The sequence below is a fragment of the Cajanus cajan genome, chromosome 11 (assembly GCF_000230855.2).
Source record: "Cajanus cajan strain Asha chromosome 11, NIPB_CcT2T_4, whole genome shotgun sequence".
NCBI lineage: Eukaryota > Viridiplantae > Streptophyta > Magnoliopsida > Fabales > Fabaceae > Cajanus > Cajanus cajan.
The window spans coordinates 38,356,908-38,374,291 of NC_138527.1; the positions used below are offsets into that span (position 1 = coordinate 38,356,908).

General features: G+C 34.7%; 3 protein-coding genes across 5 annotated transcripts; 2 read left to right on the forward strand and 1 right to left on the reverse strand.

The window, feature by feature from the left end:
- The first annotated feature begins 1,035 nt into the window (after positions 1-1,035).
- On the forward strand, positions 1,036-7,006 carry LOC109801549 (uncharacterized). The gene is made up of 8 exons (XM_020362648.3): positions 1,036-1,474; positions 1,614-1,709; positions 2,086-2,196; positions 2,767-3,076; positions 4,009-4,099; positions 4,831-5,173; positions 5,499-5,647; positions 6,098-7,006. The coding sequence occupies exons 1-8, from the start codon at positions 1,190-1,192 to the stop codon at positions 6,609-6,611; spliced, it is 1,899 nt and encodes a 632-aa protein (XP_020218237.1). The 5' UTR covers positions 1,036-1,189; the 3' UTR covers positions 6,612-7,006.
- Positions 7,007-8,351: 1,345 nt separating this feature from the next.
- LOC109800963 (uncharacterized) lies at positions 8,352-11,678 on the forward strand. 3 transcript variants are annotated; one of them, XM_020361904.3, is made up of 4 exons: positions 8,352-8,683; positions 9,706-9,767; positions 9,851-10,609; positions 11,419-11,678. In XM_020361904.3, the coding sequence occupies exons 1-3, from the start codon at positions 8,367-8,369 to the stop codon at positions 10,597-10,599; spliced, it is 1,128 nt and encodes a 375-aa protein (XP_020217493.2). In that variant the 5' UTR covers positions 8,352-8,366; the 3' UTR covers positions 10,600-10,609; positions 11,419-11,678. The 3 variants fall into 3 exon arrangements, with proteins under 3 accessions (XP_020217493.2, XP_082923137.1, XP_020217492.2); XM_083067011.1 differs by lacking the exon at positions 11,419-11,678 and adding an exon at positions 11,164-11,182; XM_020361903.3 differs by lacking the exon at positions 11,419-11,678 and having other exon boundaries at positions 9,851-10,923.
- Positions 11,679-12,853: 1,175 nt separating this feature from the next.
- LOC109801469 (zinc-finger homeodomain protein 2) lies at positions 12,854-15,683 on the reverse strand. Its single transcript, XM_083067012.1, has one exon. It carries the CDS (start codon positions 14,732-14,734, stop codon positions 13,727-13,729), a length of 1,008 nt encoding a protein of 335 aa, XP_082923138.1. The 5' UTR covers positions 14,735-15,683; the 3' UTR covers positions 12,854-13,726.
- Between the last annotated feature and the right edge of the window lie 1,701 nt (positions 15,684-17,384).

Sequence of the window (17,384 nt, forward strand, 5' to 3'; positions counted from 1 at the left end):
AATTTTGTTGTTGAATGCAGACAACAATGATGTATGCTATGAATTTAGTTTCAAAATAGATACTCAATAGTATACAGACACTTAGAAGAGAACATAAGTATCACATTTTGCAAAGACAACCATAAAAACAGCCACCACAACTTTTTAGATGAAAATTTTCGTGAGTTGATTTTTCATTCTCCTTTTCTAGATTGTGTTTCCTTTTTGGCTTTTCAACTAAACCCCATTTCCCTTCTCAACTACCTTCAATTATTGTTAGTCATGGAGTATGAATACTCAAATTTAGATTCTTCCATTGTTAAACTTTTAACACACAATATATTATGATAATGATTCTGTTTCCCGGTTTAGGAGAAGGTTGGAGGCAACTGGCAAATTTTTTCATCTGGGCACTAACCTTGTATATGTATTATTGTAATTTAAATTTTCAGTTACAAAATTATAATTATAATTTTAACTTTTGATTAATGGAATATTACACAGAGGATTCAATTAATAAAAAATGAATGATTACAAAATTTAATGTATTAAACGTTATAATAATTAATACAGGTTTTGAAACATATGAATATAAAAACACCTTAAATATTAAAATATAACGAATAAAATCCAGAATAATATAACAATGTTTGACTGAACTTTATTGTCACGCTAAATTTATAAATGCAGACAAATATTAAAAAATACAGATAGTTATCCAGAATAATATTTGTTTATATGTAATTATTAAAAAAATATAGATAATTATTCAAAAAAATATAAAAGAATTTTATTTTTTTTTACATTCTAAGAGGTATAATAATCTACTAAAAAATAAAAATCAAAAGAGTGATTATCAAAATATATCCCCAGATGGAGTCATTCAGAGTTTTTCAATAAGTTTAGTTAAAACGGTGGTGTAATGCAACCCGAATCATCAAAAACAGGGTCGAGGTTAGAAAGGTTACACAGATCCAGTGGGCCGAAAGCCCACCGCCACGCACCGTGCAAGTTGTTTGATCTGTTTGTTTCCATGTTGGGACAATAAACGGCAGTCGTTTAATTAGGCGTGTGAATTTCTCTCCACGCAACGCAAGTTTTCCATTTCCGTTTAAACCCTAGCAGAGGGTTTAAGCTCGCGCCACGCAGCGAACTATAGCAAACAACACTAACCTTCTTCATGATCCATTCGGAAGCCGCATTCTAAGCCATGGCCGCTTCAAGGTTAACCTCATGCGTCGCCGTAACATCCGCCGCGGTGCTTTCCATGTCCACCTTCTCCGATCGCGCCTCCGCCGACTCTTCCTTTCGATTCCCTTTCTTCAGTTCTTCACCTTCCAATGCGCCGCCGCCGCCGCCGCCGAGCCAGGCCTCCGACGGCAAGTCCGAGCCTCCGCCGCCCGACGAACCTAACAAGTCGGGTTTCGACCCGGAATCGTTGGAAAGAGGAGCCAAAGCTCTCCGCCAAATCAATAGTTCTCCCTACGCCAAACAGGTTATTTTGCTTTTGGTTCTGGAACTCAATCCGCATCTTTTGTTCTGGTTTAAACTAGGAGTGACGCGTGTTCTTTGCACTGGGAAGGAATTTGGTTTCCTGATTTTCTTATTTTTTATTTTTTGGTGTTGTTTTGCAGGTGTTTGATTTAATGCGGAAACAAGAGGAAACTCGCCTTGCTGAAATAGATGCTGAGAAAGTTCATTACGAACTTATTCAGTCTCAAGGAGATATTGTAAGTGATCAGTCATAAATAATTTTTCAAAACTTCTATATCTTGTGTAGCTCGTGATTTTCTTTTGGGCATTTCTATTTTTGCTTGATATGTTGTGCTTTACCAAATAGATCAAACTAAGTTATTAAAAGACACAGAGCTTGTTTGGATACAAGCTTAGAAGTTCTTTTAAGAGCTTCTCTGTTGAAAATAACTTTATTTTCAGTAGAGAAGCTTGCAAAAATGCTTCTAACTTGTATCCAAACAGGTTACTAGTACTGTCTTCCACAAAGCTTTGGCCTACATTCTATATGCAAGTAAGACTGGGTTGGCTGGCAACTTTGTCAACATTTTAAATTTCTATTTTTTCTGTTGGGCCAAATAAATTTCATTGCAGGAAAGGCAGCGGAAAATGGCTGAAGAACAACGCAACCTAATACAGGAGCAAGCGCAGAGACAGGCCCAGGTGATGCGATATGAAGATGAATTGGCAAGGAAAAGAATGCAGGTGCAGACGATATAAACAATATACTATTATTTTTTTTGTGAATTTAGGATGTTCTGGCATTTAAACTAGCATCTAGAAACATTTGCCTGCCAGAGCAAAAATATGGTGACTTTTGAGAATTGTGGATGTGGTTTAAAATATATGCAAAATCATGCTGAGCTTGAGGTTATACTTAAGGTTAGTAAATTCAATTCTGCTCTTTGGTCCAACTAAGGCACCGAATATACTTTTCCTAACAAACTTAATCTCTTTTGGTCCTTCCAAATAATTTTTTTGTTAAAGAAATATATTCTCGACCAAAATTTTTAGTCCTTCCAAATATGGTCAGTTAATGTGTCAGCTAATGATTTTTTCAACAACTTCCAAAATTTGTCCTCCCTATCTATATTGGTATTCACTGTTCAAAATACTGTAGCAATAAGAGTTATGGTGAAAATTCCATAAAGTGGTCTAACTGTTTTTGGATATTCAGAAGTTCAGCCCTATGCAAATTAAACGTCTCCATCTTTGAAGTTTTACAAGATTAAAATGTTTTATATAGAACAGTTATTCATAAGTTGCCATTCGCAGACAGATCATGAAGCCCAAAGGCGACATAATGTTGAATTGGTCAAGATGCAAGAGCAGTCTTCTGTAAGAAAGGAGCAGGCAAGACAGGCTACTGAAGAACAGATTCAATCTCAGCAGCGTCAAACTGAGAGAGAGAGAGCTGAAATAGAAAGAGAAACTATTAGAGTTAAGGCAATGGCAGAGGCTGAAGGCCGAGCCCATGAAGCAAAATTGACTGAGGATCATAACAGGAGAATGCTTATAGAACGAATGCAAGGTGAAAGGGATAAATGGCTTGCTGCAATTAATACAACTTTTAGTCATATTGAAGGTATGCAACTGATAAGCACATCAATATACTTTTATGGTTTTGCCATTATTTATATGATCATATTGTGGATATTTACGGTCTTGTGCTACTTATTTCTATTTGTGGATAAATTTCTATGCAGTTTCATTTTTATTACGTCAATATCTGTTTCCTAATTGTAAATGTAATTAATAGTGATATGGATATACCAAACTTAAAATGTTAATTTCATTGTAAAGCTTGTATACAACAGTATCCATTGTTAGCTTAAAGGGTTATTAACTTGTTACTATTGGTAAATTTTGCTCAAGTAAAATCTATACAAAAGAATAAACTGGCTTGTTGTATGTATGAAACCTAAATGCATAACACAAGTCACATCCTTACATTTATGTGTCTGCATCTGTATTTCCTGTTCTTGCCATGACAGGGAATGGATATCAATTTGTAGTAATATTTCATTCCTTCTGTTTGTATGGGGAAAATCTTGCCAGTGATGGTTCCCAGGATTGTTAATCCTTTTACTTGGATAAATTTACAATTATTACAGCATGAGTTTTTAAGCTTGCTTCTGTACAAGCTTTTCTCTGGTTCGAATCTTGCACAGCCGCATTCATGGTTGTGTGATATTATAGAGCTCTGCTTTCAAAATGTAATTTATGCTCTAAATGTACTCTTCTGAACTGCAGGTCAAATTTTATTATCTTCAAATATATTTCTGCATATTCTTTTAAGATGTGATTTTTTTGTTTATTTGGTTACCAAGGCACGTGTCACATAGCCAAAATGTTGCTAGCTTGTATATTTCATCTCACTACATTTTCCTTATCATGGTGACCTTGTTTATATCAACTATTTTCAGTGGTAGAAGATGAGTTGATCTTTGTTTTGAAAATTATCTAAGATTAAGAATTTGTTGTTATAACTATCATCTGACGTGTTAAAATATGCAGGTGGTGTAAGGGCCTTGTTGACAGATAGGGATAAATTGCTTATGACTGTTGGAGGAGCTACTGCACTAGCTGCAGGGGTATACACGACTAGGTAGATTGTTTGTGAATTTGATTTTGAACTATGTAACTTTAATGTCTATTATGATATACAAATTAAATCATCTCAAGTATGTCACTATATTAATGTTTGTCTGTCTTTGTTCATACGAAAAACTTTGTGGATGTGGTAAGACTGATTGCAAAATAGTTGTATCCAAAATGCATAATCTAGATATATAATAGCTGTTTTATGGTATTTTTCGATACTAAGCAAATGTATGGGGACTCATTGTTAACATCCACAGTATCTCTGGCAACTATAAATATCTAATACAGAAATTTAGGAAAGAGAGCTTATTTCTGTATCTTATGCAACAGATGTGATTGCCACTACTTAGCATCCAACTCCCAGTCCTAGACCATTTCCCAACCCTTCCATTCCCCTCAAGGAAAAAAGATAAAACATGAAGACAAATAAAACCAAGGTTTTTCATACTATAATGCTTCCACCTCCCTTTTCAATTCAACATTATGTATTTTGAAATGTTGTCTTGATTCTAGCACCACTTACAAATTTTTATGTTTAGTCCTGAAAACTCTTGGAGATAAACCACTTCAAATCACTTACAAATTCTTGTATATTTCTCTCCCCACTGCATGGTCAACTCTTGGTGAATTTATGTTCTTTGATCAAATATGCTCTATAATTCTGCCTTTTTCTTTCTTTTTTATATGATATCTGATATCTGATTATATATTGTATTATACTTTCTATCTTTACAGAGAAGGTGCTAAAGTCACTTGGGGCTATATTAATCGGATTTTGGGGCAGCCATCACTGATCCGGGAATCATCCATGGCAAAATTTCCAGGGTCAAAGATTATTTCTCAAGCCAAAAATAAAGTTCTAAATAATAGTAGTTTGGCTGGGGCAGAAAAGCCTATTGGGAGTAGAAATGGTCTTGGAAATGTAATCCTACATCCATCATTGAAGAGAAGAATAGAGCATCTTGCACGTGCAACATCAAATACCAAATCCCATCAGGCACCATTTCGTAACATGCTCTTTTATGGGCCTCCTGGCACCGGTAAAACGATGGTTGCAAGGGAAATAGCTAGAAGATCGGTAAGATAATTATTTATACACAGTTAAGAGTTGTATATTTGACTTGTTCTACTTTTATTTTATCTGTTAAGTTGTTTTTACTGAAAATCTGACAAGTTTCTTAGTATTTATGATGTATGAACAAAAGGATTTAAATTAATTGTCATGCTCAAATTCTGTTTTATATTTATTCTACCAGTGGGTTTGGTTTATCTTGTTAGCATTTTCCTTGAGTTAGTCAATGGAACTTCTTTGGAGTTTGGAAATTATTTTAAGGTGCATCATTCATGCTATTGACTACTCTTGATTTTTAACTACTGTTGACTCTATCAATTTTGATGTGAAGGGTTTGGATTATGCCATGATGACCGGAGGAGATGTTGCACCTCTGGGCGCACAGGCTGTTACCAAAATTCATGAGATATTTGATTGGGCCAAGAAATCTAGAAAAGGCCTACTACTTTTTATAGACGAGGCAGATGCTTTCCTTTGCGAGTAAGTTTTGAAGACTTTAAAATACAATTTGAAGACTACTGCTATAAAATATAACTACTTCAATTACTACTACGTAGCTGGGTAGCTAAAATTATTATTATTTTTTTTTGTAGTTTATCCAACATATGAGAAATGTAACTGATATTATGACAGTACTTTGAATATCTTTATACTTTCATACAAATGATAATGGTTTATATTTGATTTATATTGTATTTTTAATAAATATTGATATTTAGAATAAGGAAGTGTCTTTAACCTGAGTTATTCCGAGATCAAAGCTGTTTTTTTATGGAATTTGTCTGTATTTATTTTTATCTTGTTGGCTGTAACTTGAGGATTACAATTTTTACCCTATACATTGCAAAAGCAATTGGTGTGGGTAAGTTGGATAATAATGATATCTCTTTTTATAGCAATTGTTTAGTGATTATTTTTTATTTAATGCAGGCGTAACAGCTCACACATGAGTGAAGCTCAACGAAGTGCTCTAAATGCATTGCTCTTCAGAACCGGTGATCAGTCTAGAGACATAGTACTTGTCCTTGCGACAAACAGACCAGGTGATCTCGATAGTGCAGTTATTGATCGTATTGATGAAGTGATTGAATTCCCGCTTCCAGGAGAAGAGGAACGTCTAAAGTTATTGAAGCTCTATTTAAACAAGTACCTTCGCGATGACAACGATGGCTCCAAAGGGGGCTTCTTGCTGAAGAAGCAGCCCCAGAGAATTACCATAAAAGATTTACCCGAAGATGTTTTCAGAGAGGCTGCCAGGAAAACAGAGGGATTTTCTGGCCGAGAGATCGCCAAACTCATGGCTAGCGTCCAAGCTGCTGTCTATGGGCGTCCAGACTGCATCTTGGATTCCCAGTTGTTTAAAGAAATTGTAGATTACAAGGTGGTGGAACATCATCAACGATTAAAACTCGCAGCTGAAGGTGGCCAGCCTGGCCAAGTATAATTTGTTTGAGCATTTATTTGAATCTCCATTGAAGCTTGCTATGCGAGTTTTTTGGTTCTTCGTATTATTTTTGTCAGTATTTATGGCAGATGAAGCAGATTCGTTAAAAATACTTCACCTAGATGGATTTTGTGAGCCAAATTTACAGGATACTTCGGCTTTATTAATTATTAGGAATATAGGAGGCTCTAATGACTTGGAAACAGCATTCAAGCAGTACCATTCCAATTCATGCTATGGAACAAGATGCCAGGTCTTTTTGAGAGCATGGGAGTCAAATTTCCTTGATTAATAAACTTATAGAATATGCTCAACGATGTAACTTAAATTTGCATTTTTTATGAATTTGTTTGTTATGATTTCAAATAAAGGGTATGCTAATTTTAAAACTCGAATCATTTAATCCTTTATTGTGACAAACAGTAGATAGGTTGCCATTTGACACATTAATCTCTGGGCACGCTTGTTTTGGCATTTGGCACAATCGTCTTTGATTTGGGCATGCTGTTTTAACTCATTAGTGTCACAAAACTAGAAAACTATTAAAAAAAATAAACAGTGAAACCTGTAAAAAGACATACAAAAATTGTTTTATGCTTAATGTATATTTTTGTTCCTGAAAATAAGTATTCTATTAACACGTGGCATCATTATCTCTAGAGAATAAAACTAATTAACATTGTGTTAAATGAAATCAAAGGATAAAGTATTCATCAAGTGTTACGAGTCAAAATATTTATAATTTTTAATAAATTTTAGCCTATAAAAAATTAGAATAAGTGATAATATTTATAGCATTCTTCAAAAATAAAATGTTAAAATCAAATAAACGTAATTAACATTTTAGAAACACGAGGTATATTTAAAATTATAAATTTAAATTTGATAGTGACAAACTATGGACAAGTACAATTGACAGGCCCATCCTCTTGGCCTCTTTTGGGTCGATAGTGTAATTGACGGGTATAACATTTCTCCCATAAGGTTTTGATTATTTGTGCTCGATTTGTTTGAATTCTTAACTCTTAAAATATTTTTTTACTAGTTATGCTCAAATTTGTAACTACATTTTTTCAATTAACACTTCTTTTTTGAGTAATTGCATAAATATTTTTATTTTTATTTTTAGTAACTGCACACCATCACTTCTATATAGACAGACATCACTATTTTTATTTTAAAAAATGTAATTTTTTATTTAAATAAAATTTATAGAAGCCGCTACTAAAACATAAATTGTCTATACTTGTGGCAGCCATTCCATGAGGGGTTGCTTAGTTTTATGTGATGCAAGATGGTGATAATATTGTTCCGTGTTAATTTAGTAAGAATTAGCTACAAAAGTTAAGAGTAAAATTCAATCTACATAACTATTGTCCATGTCAATTTTCCTTCCGCTCACCCCACTAATTAGTTCACACCGTGGATCCTGGGCCACGCCTTTTGAAAAGAAAAAAAAAAGAAAAAAGAAGAGAAATTCCAATGGTACAAAAGTTATGCACAAAAAAGTTACACTCACAAAGAGATAAGATAGTTTACGTGACATAAAGAAAAAAGAAAAAAAAATGGTGATATAAATATTGATAAGTGCATTAATAGTTTAGTGATTACATTAATAAGTGATTAAAAAAGTTGTGACATATCATGCAGCCTAAATCCTAGCATGTTTATCTTGGTTCTCCTACAAGGTGGAGCAAAACCCGTTAAAGCAATGAATTCAAGATTGGTCGTGACTCGTGACTCGTGACGCGGGCCATGCGATGCGGTGTGTCCCTAGACTCCACGTGTCCAAAATCTGTCTCTGGACCCTCTAAATTTCGCCACGTTTCTCTGAAGCGCCACGTGGAGTTCATGCATATATCAACACTTAACACCCACCCTACCTTCCATTCCATTCTCACGGTCAAAGGAAAAGAAAACCGTTTTACGTTGAAAATGCGAAGCACGAAGGTTGTGTTATTGTTGGTGCTGTTTTTCACGGTGTGTGTGGGAACGTGCAGGCCTTGGGTTGAAGATGCCAAAACCAAAGCAGAGGGGGCCAAGCAGTTTGCAGGAGAAGACAAGTTCTCTAAGTAACGTTCTTTCTCACGCACTGTTTCCTTTTCCACCTTCCCATCATCTAATCATTCTAATCTTGACAAATTTTGCTCATGCTTATGCAACTCCAACATGTTTGTTCCATTTTATATAATTTGTCATGCATACATATCTGATATAAGTAGAGGTCAAAAGTCAGTTTTGTTTGTTTTCTAGGATTAAATTAGCCTTTGTTTTTACTCCCAAAAGTCAGTTTTGTTGAAGTTCTAGAATTAAATTAAACCTTGAATTTACTTTAAGATGTTGGCATCTATTTAATGATTATCGAACTATCGAGCAGTTATCAAATCGTTACTAAATGTTATGTCTTGTTTGAAGGTTGACTTAAGCCTAAATGTTGTTGGTTCTATCTTGATTTTTAGTGATTATTGTTAGGGTTGTTGTGACTATCATGTCAATATCGGACTATCCCCGGTTACCAAATCATTAGTAATTTGGATATAAGTCTATATTTTGTCCAGTTTCTCTGAAAAATGATAATCAGTAGCAGAGTTTCTCTAAAAAATGATAACCATCAGCGATTTGCATATAAGTCGATATTTTTTTTTAAGAGTTCCTGGACTGAACAATACTCCTTTTTCTCTAAATAAATATTCAAATAGTTCTCTACTGAAAAATATTCTCTGCTGAAAAATATTCTTTATTGAAAAATATTCTTTATTTACCATAGTTTCTCTAAAAAATATCCAAACAGGCTCCTATAAGTCTTGTTTGAAGGTTAAGTTAAGCCTAAATATTTTAAGTAAATGTTGAGTCTTCTTTGAAGGTTAGTTGACTTGAGCCAAAATGTTGAGTCTTGTTTGATGGTTAATTTAAGCTTAAATGTTGTTAGATCTATCTTAGTGATTGTTGTTAAGCCTAAGTGTTGCTGGTGCCTATCTTGATTGTTGTTAGGGTTGTTGGTGGGTTATCAGGTCACTCACACTTGACTAGAGTTTTGCATTGCGAAATCTTAAATGTTGACATTTTGTTCATCAGTTTGCAATTATTTTGGCAGAAGTTTCGGGGCTGAAGATGCTGCCAAAAGGACCACAGGGACAATGAAATCTGCAGCAACGGGTAATATTTGTTCAATTCTTGCCACTCTTTTTCATGCACCTCTTGATTAAAATTTGGAGTCAAATTTTGCTTTGTTTGTCTAGGAGCTTCTGAGTATGCTTCTGAAAAGGCTACGGATGCTAAAGAAGCAATTTCAGGAGCCATGGCACATGGAAGGGACAAAACATATGAGGCTTACGAAGGAGCTGCTAAGGTCATCAAAATGCCAACCGATAGTATTAATGATGTAAAAGACAAAATGGGAGAAACCGTGGCAGATACCTACGAGGATGCTAAGCAAAGAATGTACACGGCTTCAGATAAGGCTTCAAGTATGGCTCACAATGCCAAAGATAACATGGCTGAGTCCATAGGACAAGGATATGACCTGGGTAAGGAGAAAATAAACATGGCATCAGAAAAATTCTACGATGCCAAGGAAAAAGCAAGTGATGTTTATGATGAATCTAGGCATAAAATAAGTGACACGGTTTCGGATAATGCTAATGATGCTTCAGAGAGAATTTATGATGTGAAAAATAAAGTGAAAGGAGCAATGCATTGTGGAGGACACAAGGCCGTTGATGCCTTTGATGAAGCCATGGAGCGAATGACTGTGGCTGGGGATAAGGCCAATGATGCTAAAGAAAAAATGGGTGTGAGAATAATATATGGAAGGGACAAAGTAGCCGAAACTTTTGACCAGGCTCAACATGATTTGGCCGAAGCATACGCATCAGCAAAGAATATAATGACTGAAGAGGCCAAAACTAAGTACGAGGCTGCAAAGGAAAAGGCTTCGGATGCCACAGGAGATATTGGAGCTAAGATGAGGAACACTCCAAACGTGTAAAAAGGGCATGGTTAGTTTACCACTTACTCTTAACTATAAGAACCTCTATATATTGGTTTTTTAGTTCTACCTTCCACAAGTTTTTGTACCTATTATGCTTTCTTTTAATGCATTAGGGTACCTGTTTTTATATGCCTTTTCTATAATAGTGATACAAAACTACTTGTAATTACTAGCTAGTTGGACATTATGAAAACGAGAACACAACTCTATTCTCCTTAATGTTAAGGAGAAAAACCTGAAAGTTGTGGGGACATTGCAGCCTGTGTAGGATATGTATACGTAATTGTAACATTTTGCAGTTAGTGAGACAATTGATATAAATTGTTGGTCCCCTTTAGTTTACTAACTTGCTTTGTTATTTTTGTTACAAGAAGAGTATGAACATCTAAAAGGTGCATGGTTTAATTAAGGTAGCATTTCTTCTGAATTTTTTTAGTGGTCTTATTTATGGTGGTCCATATTACTCATTAATGCTAAACACGGACAAATTTAATAGCCTAAGATAGCAACTCTTGCCGGAATGCATATTGCAATTAATGCGTAAACTTGATATTTATATAGGAACAAAGAAATTCATTTTTTTCTAAATCTCTATATGCTACAAGTGGAAACTTTAGTATCGGACTAAATGGTGGGAAGATCAACTTGCACGAATTGATGGGAATGGTTCCAAGCATATATAGCATATTATTATACGAGAAATTCTAATGTATATCTCATTATATGGACAAAGCTTGTATATGTAGCCTACATTGTTGACCACACTGTATTGTATATAGATACTGATTATATTTGCGTTGTGGCTCATATATGTAGAGCGAGAAGGGGAATCAAAATTGAGCACTTATGAGAATAAGGACAAACAGATTGGATGTTATAGAAGATTAGATTTCTGTAAGATGCATGACAAAGCTAAGTTTTCATATATGATTTTGGTTTTTCAATGTCATAGCATTTCTTTTAAAATCACCATGAATGTTGTTCATTTCTTTTAAAATCACCATGAATGTTGTTCTGAGGCCAAAAGCCTTTTCCCCTTAACTTTAAACAGTAACTCTTTTTCTTGATTTTTTAAAGTTCATGTTATTGTCCACTGCGTCTTTCTGGATTTCCCTATAGAGCCAAAACATTTGGCAGCTAGCGAGGGCATTAAATTAAATTTGGTTACGGTATATAAATTATAATGGTGTTAGTAACTCGTTTTATAATGAGATTTTATTTTGCTTATTATTCCAATTAGCCTATAAAAATTTTAGATTGATCATTATTCATTGAACTTTGAACCCTAAATTCAATTATCTCACATTGGGTGAAATGGCAGAAATAGAGTATGTATAAATTAAACTGGAACCAACTTTGAATAAATCATGAAATTGAGTTGCACAGACGTAACAGCATTCGGAGGCATTATATATGGTGCGAACTGTATTGCTTATTTTAATCTTTGAGATTAATTTTAATGCAGTGATTTAGTTTAGATATAATTTTTTGAAATTAATTTTATTAAAAAAATATTTTTAATTCTATGATAATTTAGAATTGAATGACAGTAAATTTTTACATTATTAATATATTTTAATGAAGTTTTGTTTTTTAATGTGTTTTCCACGAAAATATGTTCAATTTTGTTCAGTAAAAAAACTCTTATGTAGTAAGCTGGAAACTGTTTAAAATGTCATTTTATGCAAGAAATAAAATATCCTTTCGTGACAATGTCTCTTAAGAGCAAGGATGTTACCTTATATTAAATTCTATGTAGACAGGTGGCTCAAACTAGGGCATCAATCATATCCAAGGATTTCATTTTCATGGGAAATTAATTGGTGATTAAAATTATATATATGTTGCCAATTTCCATAAATTTACTTTGGAAGTTAACCGGCTCACTGAAACTGTAAACGAAGGGGAAGTAAAGAAGCCTTTCCATACTATACATATTCCGACGATAATGTCCAAAAACCAATGCGTAAAATAGAAATGTTTGCCACAAACTAGTACTTTATATATGCAGATTTCGACGCGATACGACAATACATTATTCTTATTCCTAAGTGTAGAAACTGATTCAGCTTACTACTCCTGAGTTTCAATAATTGTGACTCTAATCGCATTTCATTTTGATATATGGAGTTTCCCTTTTTCGTACAAAAGAACTTTACTTTCACCAGTGTGCCTAAAATCACTGACAAGGTACGGATTCAACACATAAGAGACAGGAGGGGGAAAAATTGAAGGAAAAAGATAAAAAGTAGAAGACCTTAAGGGTGAAAATTGTATCCTCCCATGTTTCCAACCCTATTTCCTCGTTTATTTGTCATGATTTGGCTACATATTCCTGGTTCATTTGCGTAGAGACAACATAGAATACACATTATACATATTATGGAAAAGGCAAGTTGAGAAAAAAACGGGTATTGTCTGCTAATTCATGTGTCGGCCAGTGACCTGTGTATTCAATGACTATGAGAGGACAAAATTGTGGTTGGGTCATGACTCATGAGTAGTGTGGTGTGGTATCCTATTTTCTCCAAAGCCTTCTACATTGATTAGCAAACAAGTGAACAGGCTAGGTTCACGAACCAACAACACTTCCATGATTAAAATAGAAAAGTTCGTCAAAGTATCGTGCATGAAATATTGTTATTACAGCTAGACTAAGAACCTTACGAGTTATGACAAACAACGCATACCCATATTCATGTTCTTATCTCTTTTTCTTCTTTTCCCTTTTCTCTCTCTAGAGTTTTGCCCCATGGTGAAAATGCTAGTCACGCCAAAAGAGAGAAAGAGAAACTGAGAACTAGTCCGTACATATTTTTCTGCACCAAAAAAGCAGTGCAAATTTTCTTTGCTGCCTATGAACAGCATACATATGAGAAAATGAGTAATTTAAGATGGCAAGTTATAGCTGCTGTCAATTAATGTATGTATCTATGTATCTAGCTACAGCTAGCTTCCTCTGCCTGAATAATATATATGCATTATATATGCACATCTAATCTACAATTATTCACTTAAAAATTAATCTTTTTGTTTGTTTTTTTTTATTTATTTCTTTCCAAACAACACGGAAGAGAAGTAGTCTAGAAAAGATGGAAGAGTGAGACTAGCATAGTACCTAGGCTTACATTTGCTGCTTCTTACTAGTTGTTTGCTTGTTGTTGTGCATCCAAACCTTGAAAACCTGTCTCTTGACACCCACTTGAGAACAAAACTGCTGTACCTCCTGGTCATTGTGTTTCTGGATCTTCCAACCAATCTTGTCTGCAAACTCCATCATCCTATCTTTCTGTTGTTGAGAGAATTTGGTCCTGAACCTCTTCTTGGAAAGTGGTGCCTGCACTGACACCTGTGCTCCTGTGTTGGACTGAAACATGTTGAGATCTTCACTTGATGACTCAGCTGGGCCTCCAAAGGCCATCATCACTGGAGGAACCAAACCTGGTGTGGAGGAAGTGGGAACCAATCTATGATGGAGGGAAGATGAAGAGGGTGTAGAGAAGTGAAGGTGACCGTTGTGCTTGTTCGTGTAGTAGTTGTGATGATAGTTTGGAACATGTTGAGGTTGCGGCGGCGGTTGCAGTTGCGATTGCGGTTGTGGTTGTGATAGTTCACCTTCGACTTCTTTTCTATGGAAGTTGCGGTGGCACTCACACGCTGCGCATCTTAGTGATTCCGGCGTGCCTTCCTCTCCACTTGCCATGAACTCTCCACAACCATCCACCACGTGGCTCCCCATGCTTGCCGCGTGGTTCCGAAGACATTCTCGGTATCTGATCAACTGGGACGAGGTTGTTGCGGTTGCTGTTGTTATTGTTGTTATTGTTTGAGGTGTTGTTCTTGAAGGGTTCGATGTGGGAGCAATTGGGGTGGTTAGATCTGGATCTGATGTGGGTCTATGATGAGGTTGAGGGGGTGCAAGAGAAGGAGGTTGTGGTGGTGGATAGAGATTATGGTGAGGTGAGATTAATGTGTGAGGTTGATGAGGTGTTTGATGATGTTGATCATGATCACTGCTACTTCTTTCACCTAGAGTTGAGGAAGAGAGCTTGGAAGAAGAAGAAGAAGAAGAATAACCTAAAGTGGTTGTGGTTGGTATCTCTATTTCCTTATCTTGCCCTCTCGTTTCCATCAAAGTTTGGTTTCTGTGGTGTCCAAGATCTAGCTAGCTACGTTTGATCTCAACCCTCTAATTATGACTCGCTCTAATCTTTTTCTTAAACCATCATCATCTTGGTGATTTTTTGCTTTAATTATGCTTGTGGATCTGTGTTCCTGTAGCCTGCTTGCTCAACCCTAATTCATATATATCCCATCTAATCCAAGACCAGACTCAACCAAAGACATAATTACTAGCACGCCCACAATTATTCTTTGCTTATTCTGATATTGACGTTCTGGGTGCTAATCCCACCAACCAATTTTCACTAATCAATCCTATTCTCAGAGACCTAAGGAAGAAAATGAGTGATTTAACTGTATATATAGCAATAGCACCACTATAGCGATGGAAAGAATAATTTTATTTTTTTTTCTTGGGAAAAAACAAACAGAAAAGGATAAAAAAATTTGGTAGAAATTTAATGAAATGAGACTACTAACGGGGTCCCTAGGAGAGACCCAAATAAAAACATAAAGACTCACCTCCTAGGCTATAGAGATTTGAGGAGTGGAAAGCTTAATTGCACCAGAAACACAGCACCTTAGGAGACACAAAGGGAGTGTTAAGAGTTAACATTGATTAAGCTAGACATCTTGGTTCATATATATTGTTAATGTTGGTTTATGGGAAAGTGGTGTTAAGGTGGGAATAGGGCCTAGAAGGGTGTTGTTTCCTACCAGCCATCCAGCCCCATAAAAACCAAGTAGGAAAGGAACAGGGGAAGAGGTTGTTTTGCACTCAGAAGGAGTGGTGAGAATTTGTCTTGCAGAACAACCGACAAGGTCATGTTGGTCCTCTACCACAGCCTTCAACCTTGGTCCAGTTTTTAATTATTGCCCTTCTCACTCACTCTCTCCAATACCCCTCAAATCAATGTGTGTCCTAAACCAGCATATTTGTACAAAGAGACTAATTAAGAAGAGAGATCCTGCAACCTTACATAAGTTTATAAACCAAGACATGAGCCACCGAGGCTGCGGACAACTAGCCTAAACTTATTTCAGTGTAATTAGTCTTGATTTAAACAACGTCTTAAATACTTAAAAAAATTGTTGTCTATAATAACCTTACTTAACTCAAATAAGATTATATCTAATAGAAAATATGTGTTATAGAGAAAAATAGAATACATGCAATGGTAGTAGTAATTACACAAATTAAATTAAGATAGGTTGTGAAAGGATGGTTTTGTTTAGTTAAGATAATCAGTAGAATCCAAGAATTTGAGTAAAGGGCACCTTTCTTTATTGAGGAAATTAAAGGGAGTGAATGCTTGCTGGGCCACTACACAGCACTTGTCTTGTTATGGTGTGTCAGATTCTCTCTCTCTCTCTCTCTCTCTCTCTCATCGAGGCTCTTTGTGTTGGTGACTTTGTTTGTGCGCCTGCTTCTGCTGCATTATCTGCAACCCACTTCTTTCCTTGGACCAATGACTTACTTTACCACACCTTGCTTCTTTCACGATGCAATTGATGCTTATTTGCTACCTTTGTTAGCATCTTCTTTCGCATTTCTCTTTCAGGCATCAATTTGTGCTTGTGCTGTTTTGTTTACTTTCTAGTACACACTCGCGTTGCCCACTACATCAAAAAACACACCAGCAAGGAACTCTCTTATTTGACTTTTCCCTCGTTTAAACATGTTCATCATTGTTTCCACACTTTAAGTCTTCATTAAGAGACTATAATTTCACTTTCATTCATAAATAATATATACATTATGCAAAAACCATGCTTAAAATGTTCTTTCAATGTTTCACATTTCAGACCATGGTTTGGGAAGAAATTAAAACAAAATGCTTATCCGTTAAATTAAATCATCATTTGCCTACTATATCTTTAGTCTTCAACTGTTGTAACTCTTATTATTTAATTCATATTGATAAAAAAAAATTTATATAAAAAAAAATCTCAAGCTGTGCCCAATTCTTTACCATGTAGTTTTTGGATTAAATGAGATTCAAATAAGGATGAAATAATTAATTGTTTGAACGAAAGAATAATTTTAAATGGACAGTGTATCATTTATTTATAGTAAATAGACCACTAACAAATTAGTGAATTAACTCCCCGCTTTACAAACAATAATTGTTGCGTTAGAGTTATTCTATTTTAAAATGAACATAGTTAACCTAATTATACTCAAATATATAGAAAATCAGACAATTATAAAGTTTATTTGATTTGATTTTTTATTAATTAACTTTAACTTTGTATTTTTTACATTTAAGTGCATTTCTCGTTTTAAAAGATTTATTTTCATGATATATATATATATATATATATATATATATATATATATGTATGGATTTTTTTTTTGTTATACAGATATGTATGTACATAGATATTATTTTGTTAATTTGTAACTGGATTAATATAAATGTATTAACTTAAATGATACAAGTGATGAAAGACTTATATTATTTAATTAAGTGATTGAGATTCGAATTTTTATTATTAAACATGGATAAAACTCAAATTGGAAGGAAATCCTCACTATTGTTTTCAACTATGTAATGTCAACATGGATGATTTACCTTTGAACAAATTGAAAAAGTTAAAGGTTGCAAACTATACAATGTACCGAAAGTATAAAAGCATCACTGGAATCACAGTAAAAG

Coding starts and splice junctions, on each gene's coding strand:
- LOC109801469 (XM_083067012.1), bottom strand. CDS start 14,734: ATGGAAACGAGAGGGCAAGATAAGGAAATAGAGATACCAACCACAACC.
- LOC109801549 (XM_020362648.3), top strand. CDS start 1,190: ATGGCCGCTTCAAGGTTAACCTCATGCGTCGCCGTAACATCCGCCGCG. Junction 1,710..2,085: donor TTCAGTCTCAAGGAGATATT/GTAAGTGATCAG, acceptor ATTTCATTGCAG/GAAAGGCAGCGGAAAATGGC. Junction 2,197..2,766: donor TGGCAAGGAAAAGAATGCAG/GTGCAGACGATA, acceptor TGCCATTCGCAG/ACAGATCATGAAGCCCAAAG.
- LOC109800963 (XM_020361904.3), top strand. CDS start 8,367: ATGCGATGCGGTGTGTCCCTAGACTCCACGTGTCCAAAATCTGTCTCT. Junction 8,684..9,705: donor GGAGAAGACAAGTTCTCTAA/GTAACGTTCTTT, acceptor TTATTTTGGCAG/AAGTTTCGGGGCTGAAGATG. Junction 9,768..9,850: donor AATGAAATCTGCAGCAACGG/GTAATATTTGTT, acceptor TTGTTTGTCTAG/GAGCTTCTGAGTATGCTTCT.